At 42.2% G+C, this 15,385-nt stretch overlaps 1 protein-coding gene across 2 annotated transcripts in view; it reads right to left on the bottom strand.

Annotated features, from left to right (window-relative positions):
• EPRS1 (glutamyl-prolyl-tRNA synthetase 1) overlaps positions 1 to 15,385 on the bottom strand; it is an 84,627-nt gene that overhangs the window by 32,433 nt on the left and 36,809 nt on the right. For both annotated transcript variants that reach the window (XM_062210362.1, XM_062210361.1), the window contains exons 13-17: positions 12,472 to 12,582; positions 9,229 to 9,365; positions 7,540 to 7,747; positions 6,820 to 6,932; positions 3,468 to 3,585 (exon numbers count right to left, since the gene is read on the bottom strand). In XM_062210362.1, coding sequence (XP_062066346.1) covers positions 3,468 to 3,585; positions 6,820 to 6,932; positions 7,540 to 7,747; positions 9,229 to 9,365; positions 12,472 to 12,582 — 687 coding nt within the window. The remainder of the gene's footprint in view (positions 1 to 3,467; positions 3,586 to 6,819; positions 6,933 to 7,539; positions 7,748 to 9,228; positions 9,366 to 12,471; positions 12,583 to 15,385) is intronic.

The raw sequence follows: 15,385 nt of genomic DNA on the forward strand, positions 1-15,385 counted from the left end.
GTGGTCACATGTATTAAACTCCAAATTTCTCATCAATATTCCAGAGCACTGTCCTGATCCTAGATCTGGCATTTTCAGAGGTCTTTAAATAGCTAAGATGAGGCTGGCACCATGGCGCAGTAGGTTAATCCTCCGCCTGCAGCACCAGCATTCCATATGGGCACCAGTTCTAGTCCCAGCTGCTCCTCTTCCAAGCCAGCTCTCTGCTGTGGCCTGGGAAAGCAGTAGAAGTTGGCCCAAGACCTTGAGTCCCTGAACCCCTGTGGGAGGACCGGAGAAGCTCCAAGCTCCTGACCTCTGATCAGGTCAGCTCTCTTTCTGCTTCTGCATCTGCAACTCTGCCTTTCAAATAAATAAATCTTAAAAAAAAATTGGGGGCTGGTGCTGTGGAGTAGCATGTATGGCCAACATGTTGTGGCTTTAACTGCTACACCACAACACCAGCCCCAACACACTTATTTTTAAGAATGGGTATTGATGGTCGTCAACAGAATGTATCAATGTAACACCGAAGTAATCACACTGCCTTGTATGTGATCAAGTTTCATTTGTGTCAAACACAGAACAGTGCAGGAAAAAGGTTTCTCACAATCAAAAATAAAACTATAGAAATTCATGATAATCATAAGAAAAAGCTAAAAGCCCTGGATTAATGCCTTTAGTCTACCACCAGGCCTATTAAAAACACCAATTTCCATAACATTAGCCATCTGATAAAAGTACAAGTGCAGGGAGCTGGTGTTCCATGTTGGATAAAGCCAACACCCGCAACGCCACATATGGGTGCTGGTTTGAGCCCTAGCTGCTCCACTTCTGATACAGCTCCCTGCTAATGGCCTGGGAAAAGCAGTAATAGATGACCTAACTCTTTGGGCTTCTGCCACCCATGTGGGAGACACAGAAGAGGCTCTTGGCTTCTAGCTTTGACCTGGCCCAGCCCTAGCTGCTGGGGAATGAACCAGCAGATAGAAGACATCTCTCTCTCACACTCTCAAAAAAAAAAAAAAAAAAAAAAAAGAACAAGTGCAGATGGAGAGGTGCCAAAAACCACAAAAGACATAGGAGGAAAAAAAAAACCTGATGAAGTAAGGTAAACCCTGGATCAGACTTCAATTTTGACATACTGGTCTGTATTGGAGGAAAATACTTTCAAAGATCTACCTATACATCAAAGGATAAAATGTTATTCTTTTTTTTTTTTTAATTTTTAATTTTTTTTTTTTGACAGGCAGAGTGGACAGTGAGAGAGAGACAGAGAGAAAGGTCTTCCTTTTGCCGTTGGTTCACCCTCCAATGGCCGCCGCGGCTAGTGCGCTGATCCGATGGCAGGAGCCAGGTGCTTATCCTGGTCTCCCATGGGGTGCAGGACCCAAGCACTTGGGCCATCCTCCACTGCACTCCCTGGCCACAGCAGAGAGCTGGCCTGGAAGAGGGGCAACCGGGACAGAATCCAGTGCCCCGACCGGGACTAGAACCCGGTGTGCCGGCGCCGCAAGGCGGAGGATTAGCCTATTGAGCCACGGCGCCGGCCAAAATGTTATTCTTAAGGTTTAAGTTTATAAAGGACCTGAAACTGCAATGCTGGGTATAAATGCCAGTCAGATGTATATGAATTTCTGTAAGGATTTGTTTTGGTTGCAAGGCATGTCCACAGTTTTCTGGACACTCCTTCCACCATGAGGTGGAGGTCTCCATCCCCTCCTCCTGAATCTGGACAAGCTTACAACTGCTTTGATCCATTCAATGCAGCAGAAGTGACTCTGAGACCTCCAAGGCTAAATCATAAAAGGCAATGCTGAAACAGGTATTTAGCACAGCAATTAAAATGCCACTTGGGAATCTCACATCTTCTATCAGAATGCCTGGCTTTATTTCCCGTTCCAGGTTCCTGCCAATGATTATCCTAGGAGATAGCAGGATGTTTGAGTCAACCTACATGGAGATCTGGTCTCCTGGCTTCAGCTCCCTCTTGAATGCCCTGGCTGTTGTGGGCATTTAGGGAGTAAATGAGGAGACAGAAATCTAGATGTTTCTGTTTACGTGTCTCTGACTCTCTGCCTTTCAAATAAATAAAAATTAAAAAACAAAAAGGGAATGCTGCTTCTATCTTATCTATTGGTCACTCACAATTGGAGGCCTGCACTGTCACAGAAGTTTTATGACTGACAGTACCATGCTGGAGTATGTGGTTATTCCAGTCAACACTTCCACTTGAGCTCCCAACCAACATCAACTGGCATTCAGATGACTCCCCACCTATCCAGATCACTTCAGTGTTTGATAACTGCCACCATCTGCTTATCTCACCACATCAGATGCATAGGTTTACCCCCATCCTATTTATTTGTCTTGATAAATCAGAACTTTTCCAGTATGTGATTATGCAGAACATGAAGTTTTAATTTTTTTTTCCTTTTCACTGAGTTTACATAGTTTTTAATTTTATGTAAATTAGAATCTCAAATCTGATTGGGCACTGTGGTGTAGTGAGTTAAGCTGCTGTCTGAGACACCCATATTGCATCTGGGAGTTGATGGTTTGAGTCCCAGCTACTCTGATTCTGATCCACCTTCCTGCTACTGCACAAACTGGGAGGCAGTAGATTATGACTCAAGCAACAGGGGACCTGGATGGACTTCTGGACTTTGCCCTAACTCAGCCACAGCTATTGTAGGCATTTGGGGAGTGAACCAGTGGAAAGAAAACTCCCCATCATTTTGCCTTTCAAATAAATCTAACAAACAAGACAAAACAAAACAACCTCAAGTCCCACCGTAAATAATTCTAAATTCCTGTCTCCCAAAAAACTCAAGTGTTTCTGTCTTCCTTGGCTCAAGTTATTTTCCATTTATTTACACAGTCACCCAAAACAAAAATGAAAAGTTACTATCTTGTCAATTCTATTTCTTGATCCATCATCTTCTTTATATCCTCCATGCTTTTAGCCTTTAGCTTTCCAACAATTTATAACAAAGTTTTCTAACCACACATCCAATCTACCCTTCAAACTGTCTTCTACGCTGCTGTCAGCTCTTCAGCAACTAACTGCCAAGATCTATGCGTTCCACATTACACATTTCGTATCAAGGTGCTCCAAGGTGCAACAGGAAGTTCATAGCAATGCTAACAGAGCATTTAAAACATTCAAGGGAATAGAAATATGCCCAACATCTGTTAAATACTGTGCTATAAACTCAAAGTGGTTCAGTTTTAACATCAGAGGGATGTACTACATGGATTTCAATGATGTTACATGTTTGAAAAGCTGGAATTCCTATGGTTGCTGTGTTAGAAACCAACTACCACAGGCAAGTCAATGTGGACATGAAATAAACATGGTAGTAGCTTATCTGAGTCTAAAACTTGAGGGAAAAAATTACTTTTTCTTTCAATTTGTGTATTCTAAACATTAACAAAGATCATTGATCACAGAATCAAAAACATATCTGTTAAAGTCAGTATTTTACCTCATTTTTTATGGTTTCTACTTTGGTCTTTTCCTTTGAGCCAGATGTTGGCATTTCCTTTGTATGTCCATCTGGAATGTATATCAAAACGCATGGGGCTTCTTTGCAACTATACGGGCTAAAAAGAAAATGAAGAGACAAAAAAGTTTACTTGAACAAAATTAACAGTAATTAAAACTGCACTCTGAAATAAATTCCAAGGCACTGTTAGTGTCTTTTCAAAGTACAAATAAATAGTCCATTTTGAATACTCAAACCAGAGGCTGTTTAGAATAGTTTAAAAACAGTAACTAAATAAAAACTGACAGGTCTTATTATTATAAACTTCCACTTTGTGAACTTTCATACACACAAACAACCTAACTCCAAGGCAGAAATATCTGATATGTCTGCCACCACAAACAGCTTTAGTGTATATTAACAATATCACTTTTGATTTAAGGAAATGTATCTACATGCCACAGTGAATCTGCTTACATGCGGAAGAATTTCTCCAAAGCATCTGTTAAGAATTTTTTTAAAGATTTGTTTATTTATTTTAAAGATGGAGTCGCAGAGAGGCAGAGCTAGAGAGAGAGAGAGAGAGAGAGAGAGAGATCTTCCATCAGCTAATTCACTCCCAAATGACCATGATGGTCGGAGCTGGGTTGATCCGAAGCCAGGAGCTTCTTCCAGGGTTCCCACGTGGGTGCAGGGGTCCAGGCACTTGGGTCATCTTCCACTGCTTTCACAGGCACATTAGCAGGGAGCTGGATCGGAAGTGGAGCAGCTGGGACTCGAATTGGCACCCATATAGGATGCCAATGTTGTAGGCAGTGGCTTAACCCAAGACACTACAATGCTGGCTCCTGTAAGAATTTTTTAATTTAGGAGCTAGTGTTGTGACATAATGGGTAAAGTCACCACCCGATATGCCAGCATCTCATCTGGGTGCCGGTTTGCGTCCCGGCTGTTCCACTTCCAATCCAGTTCTCTGCCAGTGTGCCTGGAAAAGCAGTAGAAGATAGCTCAAGTTCTTTGGCCCCTATACCCATGTGGGAGACCTGGAAGAAGCTCTTGAATCATGGCTTCAATCTGGTTTAGCCATGGCCGTTGCAGCCATTTGGTGAGTGAACCAGAGGATAGAAGATACCTCTCTCTTTGCTTCTCCCTTTCTGTAACTTTTTCCTTTCAAATAAATAAAATAATTTTTTTTTTTAAAAGAAAAGAATTTTTCAATTTGGGGCCCACATTATGGCACAGCAGGTTAGGTCGATGCCTGTGATGCTGGCATCTCACACGGATGCCAGTTTGCATCCTAGCTGCTCCACTTGCAATTCAGTTCCCTGCTAACGTGCTTGGGAAGGTAGCAGAAGATGGTCCAAATCCTTGGGCTCTTGTACCCACATGAGAGCCCCAGATGGAGTTCCTAACTCCTGGCTTCAGCATGGTCCAGAGCCAGTCATTTGGGGAGTGAACTAGTGGATGGATGGAAGATCTCTCTCTCTCTCTCTCTAACTCTTCCTTTCAAATTAACAAATCTTAAAGAAATGGAAAAAAAAAACCAGGGGACAGTCCTATGGCACAGTGGGTTTAACATCATGGCCTGAAGTGCTAGCATCCCATATGGGCGCTGGTTCTAGTCCTGGCTGCTCCATTTCCCATCCAGCTCTCTGCTATGGCCTGGGAAAGCAGTAGAAGATGGCCCAAGTCCTTAGGCCCCTGCACCCACGCGGGAGACCCAGAAGAAACTCCTGGCTCCTGGCTTCGGATCGGTGCAGTTCCGGCGCAGCCACTTGGGGAGTGAACCATCGGATGGAAGATCTCTCTCTCTCTCTCTGAAACTCTGCCTTTCAAATAAATAAATAAATCTTTTAAAAAAATCCTCAATTTCAAAGGGTACAATAATTACCAATAATCTGTTTGTGATACCAATCATAAGAAAAAAGACTTGCATGAATATTATAGTAAAAACTACATAGTATACAGAGTAAGAGAAATAATTTAGAGACATAAGATCCTTTCTTCCATTATTTTTTAAGATTTATGGGGCTGGCGCCATGGTGCAGTAGGTTAATCCTCTGCCTGCGGCGCCAACATCCCATATGGGTACGGTTCTAGTCCTGGCTGCTCCACTTCCAATCTAGTTCTCTGCTATGACCTGAGAAAGCAGTGAAAGATGGCCCAAGTGCTTGGGCCCCTGTACCCACGAGGAAGACCCGGAACAAGCTCCTGGCTTCGGATTGGTGCAGCTCCAGCTGTTGCAGTCATTTGGAGAGTGAACCAATGGAAGGAAGACCTTTCTCTCGGTCTCTCTCTCTCACTGTCTGTAACTCTACCTCTCAAATAAAATAAAAATCTTGGCCGGCGCCGTGGCTCAATAGGCTAATCCTCCGCCTAGCAGCGCCAGCACACCGGGTTCTAGTCCCGGTCGGGGCACTGATCCTGTCCCGGTTGCCCCTCTTCCAGGCCAGCTCTCTGCTGTGGCCAGGGAGTACAGTGGAGGATGGCCCAAGTGCTTGGGCCCTGCACCCCATGGGAGACCAGGAGAATCACCTGGCTCCTGCCATCGGATCAGCGCGGTGCGCCGGCCGCAGCGCGCCTACTGCGGCGGCCATTGGAGGGTGAACCAACGGCAAAAGGAAGACCTTTCTCTCTGTCTCTCTCTCACTGTCCACTCTGCCTGTCAAAATAAATAAATAAATAAATAAATATCTTAAAAAAAAATAAGATTTACATATTTATTTACATATGTATCTGAAAGGCAGGCTGACAGAGAAGGAGAGACAGAGGGAGGTCTTCCAACTGCTGATTCATTCTCCAAATGCTGGCAACAGCTGAGGGTGGGCTAAGCCAAGGCCAGGAACTCCATCTGGGTCTCCCATGTGTGTGGCATGGACTAAAGTATTCCAGCCATCTTGTGTTGCCTCTCAGGAACACTATCACAAAGCTGAATTGGAAGGATTATAGCTGTGACTCAAACCAGACACTCTGACATGGGATGAAGGTATCCCAAGTAGCAGCTTAATCTGCTGTATAACACCCACCTCCTCTTAAATATTTTTAATAGCTTTATTGAGCTAATTCACACCCAAAAAATTCACTCTTTGAAAGCATGTAATTCAGTGGCTATGTAAAAATGGGCAAACATAACTACTACACAACATTTCTGAGCCTGTAATGCATCCTACTGTTACTTCAGGAATATCACTCATTAAATTAATTAAGTCTGAAATATTAAATATAGAACAAATCAAACTGAGCAGAAATTTTTCAGTTATAGGATTTTAGTGAAAGTGTTGAAATTCTAACCTGTTACTCTCTGTGAGAACTGTGAGCACTTTTATGAAGATGTTCATTTATGTTTACTCACCTCACAGGTTCATAAGGTTGATCACAGATGAAGAATCCTCTTCTCTGGAGCTGAATAATGTCTCCTTTCTTCAGATCCTTAAGGCACGGGTCCCCTAGCATTAGTTCTTCACGCTAGGAAGATGACATCAGATCAAAACACATTTTTGCAAAATTAAAACCACTCTAAAATAAAGTTTTCCAGTAGCTGGAATATTTTCATTTTAAATAGATATGTTAAAAGATTTATTACTTGAGCACACACAGCAAAACAGGGTAGTGTTAAAGTAAATGACAATTTAATTTGTCACATTCTTAGAGGTCAACCTTTATAAACTGACAGGCTTCAGGAAATCTTTTAAGCAACTTGAATGGCATTCCTGTGGAAACAGGTAATTTTCCAACGTACATATGTGAAATGCATGTAAGAAGCATGTAACAAAAAAAAAGAAGTATGTAACAGACATAGTGCTTAAGTGCAAGGATTACAGGGCCAGGGTGCCTGGGTTCAAGCCCAGCTCTGCTATTCATTATGTGTGCTCATACAAGTTCCTTAACCCCTTTTCACTGTCATCTGTGAAATAGACCTATTACTTTTTAACATGTTTTTACTTAAATAAAATTTTACAGATCATTGCTACAGATCATTTTATTATAAAAACTAGATCAAATTAATTTTGAAAGTTCGATGTAAGTTTCTACAATAGGAAAAGGTGAAATGTGGTTTCTCTCAGAAGGTTACCTTACTGTTCTTGTTGACATACTGCTTAAAGTCCTCATCCTTTCCTAGTACTGGTTTTGTGATCAAGTGCTCATAGGTGACACAGATCGCTGGAACAGGAAGAGCATGTGCAGTCTCTGCGAGCCAAGTGATCTTAGTGGTTTTCTTGTAGTCCTTGTTCTCCAAATTCAATTTTGCATCAAGAGATACAATTTTTCCATCTGCATTTCTAAAGAGAAAGTTAAAAAGTAATCAAAGAAAATATACTATACTTGTCATCAATGCAAATTAACTTTTCAATAAATGGATAAGGGATTTTCTCTGGAAAAATTCCCATTAGTGCTGGGGCGTAGTCGGTAAAGCCACTGCCTGTGGTGTTGGCATCCATATGGGTGCTAATTCGAGTCCTGACTGCTCCATTTTTGATCCAGCTTCCTGCTAATGCACCTGGGAAAGCAACGGAACATGGCCTGAAAACCTGGGCCCCTGCACCTATGTGGGAGACCAGAAAAAGTTCCCGGCAACAGGCTTTGGCCTGGCTCAGTCCTGGCCACTGCGGCCATTTGGGGAATGAACCAGCAGTTGGAAGATCTCTCTGTCTCTCTTCTCTCTGTGTATTTCTGCATTTCAAATAAATCAATAAATATTTTTTTAAAAACTCAAATATTTAGTTGAGCTTCTAATATGTGCTAGATGTGCATAAAACATAATCTATGTTATCAAGATACTAATGAGGATGCACTGGAGAAGAAATCCAAATATATCTGATGAAGAATATGAACATATTTATGATTTAGTCACCTCCACTAAGCATTATAAAATATGAAATACTGTATTTAAAAAACATCTAATTTCTTGGCCAGCACCGTGGCTCAATAGGCTAATCCTCCACCTTGTGGCGCCGGCACACCGGGTTCTAGTCCCGGTCGGGGCACCGATTCTGTCCCGGTTGCCCCTCTTCCAGGCCAGCTCTCTGCTGTGGCCTGGGAGTGCAGTGGAGGATGGCCCAAGTTCTTGGGCCCTGCACCCCATGGGAGACCAGGAGAATCATCTGGCTCCTGCCATCGGATCAGCGCGGTGCGCCGGCAGCAGCGTGCCTACTGCGGCGGCCATTGGAGGGTGAACCAACAGCAAAAAGGAAGACCTTTCTCTCTATCTCTCTGCCTGTCAAAAAAAAAAAAAAAAAAAAAATCTAACAGTTACAATCATAAAGATTTACTATACAATTAAAATTTCAATTTACACAAAATCATCTCAAGCATACTATGTTCACAAATAATTTGGAAATCAAAATATGTACATACACTCCAGTAATTAGAAAGCCAAATTCATCATTAACCAATCAACTTTAAAGTCAGTTTTAGGATAAAGATTAAGTTATATTTATATGTACACAAATCCTATCCAAAGGATACTTCTATCAGGGAAACTGTATAACAAAAAAATTATGAAAACTAGGGGTATCAGAATCAGAATCGTTTTTGACATCTAGACACAGAAATTCTCTACATCACAAGCCAAACACAGCCTGATAATCTATTACTAAACTGGAACATATGTGAAAAAATTTGTGCCCAGCATTTGCAGTGTAAATATCTTGGCAGCTTTACTAGTCTGCAACATGAATAGTTATGGATTAAGTAATGTTTAGTAAGTAAATAAACATAAAAGACTTCTCTTTCATGTTTATTTGAAAATAAAATAACTTACTTGTGTATTTTAGTAATGTTGATGTTGCCCCAGTTGATAAACGTAACCATTTCCCCCTCTGACAAAGTCTCTGCATCAGCACCTTCAATGAAAATTTTGGGGCTGTACCACACAGGCTTCAGGCCCACATCAGGATTCTGGTAGGTAATAGAAAAGGACAGTGTTGGTGGAACCCAATATGCAAATCTATTCCCTCATTCACTTTACTTTTTAACCAAAGAAAAGCTGTCTGCATTAATATACCATTAACAATTCAGTGCTGTATTAGGAAGAAAATGTTTTGCTTTTCCTCCATTGTTTTAATGCACATGTTTTTCTAATTTTGTTCTTAGCGTTTAAACACTACAAGCTTGTTATAAAAATAGTCACACTGGCCTCAGAGTAGAAATCACTAGGTTGAAGCTCTGCTCTGTGACAACATTAACAATGTTTATGAAGTTAGATATGTTAGCCTGCCCTTAAGATGATATCCAGCCTAAAACAATCATTGACTGGTTTGGAGGTTAAGATCATATTATTTATAATTTACTGTCTCTCTAACCAGAATCTGCTTTGCTACCCTCAGAATCTCACTGTTTTTACAGAAAATAGAAAATCACATCATCCCTGAGCACTTGGGACAAAACACCATGGGGCAACAGACACAACCTTAGCAGGAAACCAGGACCCTTTCATATTACACAAGGCAAACTTTAAAGAAAGGATTCTATAAATTCATAGCTAAGACAAATTTTCTGCCTTCCAATTGTGTAGTGTTTAAAAAAAAGTTAGGAGGAATAAAAAGAATGCTGTGTTTGTTAAATTTCAGTTTTTGTTTGGCAGAACTCACATAAAAAATGTGCAACTAGACAATAGGAAGTAACTTAAACACTATGTGATTAATAGTTTTCCAGTGAATGTACAAAGACATTTGTGAAAACTCAGTATCTAATAAAAACTATTATAACAGGCTCAGAAAAGAATACTGGTAGGCTAAAGGGAAACCACTTTGTGAGGGAAATGTTAAAAATGAAAATTCACAGATAAAATTCAGTAATCCAGGGGCCTGCATTGTGGTTTAGCAGGTAAAGCTGCTGCCTGCAACACAGGCATCCCATATGGGCACCTGTTTGAGGCCCAGCTGCTCCACTTCCACCTCCCTGCTAGTGAGCCTGGGAAGCTAGCAGAGGATAGCTCAAGTCTTTGGATCCCTGTACCCACATGGGAGACCTGGAAGAAGCTCCTGGTTCCTGGCTTTAGCCTGGTCCAGCCCCAGCCACTGCAGCCACCTGGGGAGTGAATCGGTAAATGGAGGATCTCTCTCTCAATCTCTCACTGTCTTCCCCCCTCCCCATAATTCTAACTTTCAAATAAATTAACAAAATCTTAAAAAAAAAGACAGACATTAATTGGGACTACCGCATCTTATGTCAGAGTGACTGGGTTCAAGTCCCAGCTCTACTCCCAATTCCAGCTTGCTGCTAATGTGCATCCTGGGAGGCAGCAGGTGATGGTTCAAGTGTTTGTGTTCCTGCTACCCACATGGGAGACCTGACTTGGCTCCTGGCTCATCCTGACCCCAACCTTTGGGCCATTGCAGGCATCTGGGGAATGAATCAGTGGATGGGTACTCTGTCTACCTGTTACCATAAATAAATATCTTTTATAAAGTGTTTTCCCTAATCAATTATATCTTGCTTACTCATGAGCAGTATTTAGTAGTTAAATTTAAGCTATCTGGGGCCAGTGCTGTGTAATAACGGGTAAAGTCGCCGCCTATAGTGCCAGCATCCCATATGGGTACTGGTTCGAGTCCTAGCTGTTCCACTTCTGATCCAGCTCTCTGCTATATCCTGGGAAAGCAGTAGAGGATGGCCCAACTACGTGGGCCTCTGCACCCAAGTGAGAAGCTCCAGGCTCCTGGCTTCAGATCAGCCAAGCTCTGGCTGTTGCAGCCATTTGGGGAATGAATCAGCAGATGGAAGATCTTTCTCCCTCTCTCTCTGCCTCTACCTCTCTGTAACTCTGACTTTCAAATAAATAAATAAATAAATCTTTTTTGATTTATACACAGAATCTAGATGACTAGACACCATTTTTACTTCACTGATAACTTCCCAAAACAGAGCAAAAAAAGTGTGACAGCATCTCAAGTCAAGTTGTGATTCAGTGTTAGAATCTAATGTTTTGGGGCCGCACTGTGGTGCAGCGGGTTAATGCCCTGGCCTGAAGCCACGGCATCCCATAAGGGCGCCGGTTTGAGACTCGGCTTCTCCACTTCCAATCCAGCTCTCTGTTGTAGCCTGGAAAAGCAGTAGAGGATGGCCCAAGTCCTTGGGCCCCTGCACCCGTGTGGGAGACCCGGAAGAAGCTCCTGGCTCCTGGCTTCGAATTGGTGCAGCTCTGGCCGTTGTGCCAATTGGAGAGTGAACAAATCAGATGGAAGACCTCTCTCTCTCTGCCTCTTCTCTCTGTGTAACTCTGACTTTCAAATAAAAATAAATAAATCTCTAAAAAAAAAAAAAAGAATTTAATGTTTTGGGGGCTAGCTCGTGGCGTAGCAGGTAAAGCCACCGCCTGCAGTGCTGGCCTCCCATATGGGCGCCGGTTCAAGTCCTGGCTGATCCACTTCCCATCCAGCTCTCTGCTATGGCCTGGGAAAGCAGTAGAAGATGGCCCAAGTCCTTAGGCCCCTGCACCCACGTGGGAGTCCCAGAAGAAGCTCCTGGCCCCTGGCTTCAGATCGGCGCAGCTCTGACCGCTGCAGCCAATTGGGGAGTGAACCAGCGGATAAAAGACCTCTCTCTCTCTCTGCCTCTCCTTCTCTCTCTGTGTAACTCTTTCAAATAAATAAACAAATCTTTAAAAAAAAAAAAAAAAAAAAAAGGATCCAATGTTTTGATGTAAAGAAAAAGGTGAATAATTTGGTTAACAAAGAATGCACCTCATCTTCCACACGAAGATAAGCTCAGTATACTTGTATGGAAGGACTCCAGGAAGACATAAATTTTCTCAACATGCTAAACGCTATCTCTACAGAATAAAAATGACTAAAATTTGATTGTTACCATTCTCTACAAAGTGCTATGGATTATTACTAAATTTCTTTAGCAAGAAATACTTCAACTGGTTTCCAATTCTGACAATGTTAAAAGAAAATGATCCCCAAATCACACTACTGCCATTAAAAGCACATTTCCCTCATTATCTTGCTTGCTCCTTCTTTTAACAAAGAGAAAAACGTTGGTGAAATTGTAGGGTAACCTTCGGGTGTTTGGAGACTTCTTTCATCTCCTCCTGAGCTTCAGGGACATTCACTGAAACTACTTCTTTCTTCAGTAATGCTACATATCGTGGAGCCACAGGGTCAATAACCTGCAACAAACAAATCCTTGTATTAAAACACTGTAGAATTTTTTTAAAAAACATCACAAAAAAATAAGTAACAACACAGGAATACTAACTGGTTTTCTTTGTTACTGCATTTACTAATTGGCTTATCTGTTAACTTGTCTCTAATATTTAGCTGTCAAGTAGGAAAAAAGAAAAAAGCAATTATAAACAAAGACTTCATAAAGGATTTAGAGTTCACTCTCAAGAATAACTATTGGAGGGGCTGGCGCTGTGGCTAACTTGGTTAATCCTCTGCCTGCGGCGCCGGCATCTTATATGGGCACCGGTTCTAATCCCGGCTGCTACTTCCAGTCCAGCTCTCTGCTATGGCCTGGGAAAGCGGTGGAGGACGGCCCAAGTCCTTAGGCCCCTGCACCCACGTGGTGCAGACCAGGAAGAAGCTCCTGGCTCCTGGCTTTGGATTGGTGCAGCTCCGGCCATTGTGGCCAATTGGAAAGTGAACCAATGGAAGGAAGACCTTTCTCTCTGTCTCTCCCTCTCACTGTCTGTAACTCTACCTCTCAAATAAGTAAATTAAAAAAAAAAAAAAAAAAAGAATAACTACTGATAATAAAAAAAAGATGAACTTTCATTCAACTGGCAGTTGAAAGAAAGCAATTAAAGTGTAGTATTAGAAGGACTTTGAAAATACTTTTTAAATTTGGTATTAGAAGGTGAAAAAAATACACTAGCAGGTTATAATTAATCCTACAGGTAAATATGATACTCAATTTTGTACTGTTGAAGAAATGCAATTTAAGAGACTATAGATATTTGTTTTTCAGTGTAATTCAGTGTTAGGCAGCATAACTGGATCAAAAGCAGAACAGCATTAGGTCACTATAATAAGGCAAGTTTGTAGATTAGAAGTTTAAGCAAGATATTTCTATTGGCTTACATGCCATAGATAGATAGATAGATAGATAGATAGATACCAAAGTATCCTGATTTCTAGCAAGGGCCTGTACATACAGATAATCAGTAAATATATGCAGATAAACTGAATGAATGGTTATGCTCATTATCTGTTAACCTAATCTACCTCTAAAACCACAGTAGCATACCCTTCTGAGGCTCATGTATTTTTCTCACTTCACTGTTCAAATTAAAATTATCCATGACAACCAATCACAAGAGCAGTGTTTACACAACACATAAAGCATATGGAAGAAAAATGTAGATAACAGCACACAATGTAGAGCCAAATAGCTAAGTAAAGTAGTAGAAGCAATTTTTTCCATTAGGGAACAATGGTGTTGGCTAATTAAACTTGGCTGGCTTTGTTTTATTTTGCATTTTCTGTTATTATCATTGTCAAGTTGGGTATTCTGTTTACTTTGAGGGTATTTTTTTATTTTCTGAAAAGAATGACATTGTATGGAAATTTTGAATGACTTCAGGGAAAAAGAAATCCTCAGAGGTCATTCATGATAAGTTTGGAAAACTAATTTTTCTTGTCTGCTACTCCTCATCTGCTTCTATTTCATACTAACTCAGCACCAGCTTCTCTCTAACTTTACTGTTTCATTCTTTCCTTTGCTTAAAGGTCACTCTTAACAGTTAAGGGTTCTTTCTTTCAGCTACTACTAGGCTACAATGATCAAAGATTTAATTTGTAATTACTCAGTTTGGTATTTAAACCAGTGAGATGAAATTTCTCTTTTTTTTTAACAGTCGGAGTGGATAGTGAGAGAGAGACAGAGAGAAAGGTCTTCCTTTTTGCCGTTGGTTCACCCTCCAAAGGCCGCCGCGGCTGATCCAAAGGCAGGAGCCAGGTGCTTCTCCTGGTCTCCCATGCGGGTGCAGGGCCCAAGCACTTGGGCCATCCTCCACTGCCTTCCCGGGCCATAGCAGAGAGCTGGCCTGGAAGAGGGGCAACCGGGACAGAATCCGGCACCCCGACTGGAACTGGAACCCGGTGTGCCGGCGCCACAGGCGGAGGATTAGCCTATTGAGCCACGGCGCCGGCTAAGATGAAATTTTTTTTTTTTTTTTTTGACAGGCAGAGTGGACAGTGAGAGAGAGAGACAGAGAGAAAGGTCTTCCTTTTTGCTGTTGGTTAACCCTCCAATGGCCGCTGCGGCCAGCGCATTGTGCTGATCCAGAGCCAGGAGCCAGGTGCTTCTCCTGGTCTCCCATGCGGGTGCAGGGCCCAAGTACTTGGGCCATCCTCCACTGCCTTCCTGGGCCATAGCAGAGAGCTGGCCTGGAAGAGGGGCAACCGGGATAGAATCCGGCGCCCCAAACGGGACTAGAACCCAGTGTGCCAGCGCCGCAAGGCGGAGGATTAGCCTGTTAAGCCCCGGCGCCGGCCTGAAATTTCTTTAAAGAAGCTAAAACACAGGGGCTGATGCTGTGGCACAGCGGGTTAACGTCCTGGCCTGAAGCACTGGCATCCCATATGGGCGCTGGTTCTAGTCCCAGCTGCTCCTCTTCCGATCCAGCTCTCTGCTATGGCCTGGGATAGCAGTAGAAGATGGCCCAAGTCCTTGGGCCCTGCACCCACGTGGGAGACCCAGAAGAAGCTCCTGGCTTTGGATTAGCGCAGCTCCGGCCTTTATGGTCATCTGGGGAGTGAACCAGTAAATGGAAGACCTCTCTCTGTCTGTACCTCTTTCTGTAACTCTGTCTTTCAAATAAATAAATAAAAGATAAATCTTAAAAAAAAATTAGTTTAAAGAAAATAGACTAAAACATGAGAATCCTACCTGAGACACTTATTAATTCATTGCAGCTCTGCCGACTACTTCCCACAGGTGATTAACTAGAGTAAAAACTTGGAGAA

Source organism: Lepus europaeus, chromosome 14, assembly GCF_033115175.1.
Source record: "Lepus europaeus isolate LE1 chromosome 14, mLepTim1.pri, whole genome shotgun sequence".
Taxonomy (NCBI): Eukaryota; Metazoa; Chordata; class Mammalia; order Lagomorpha; family Leporidae; genus Lepus; species Lepus europaeus.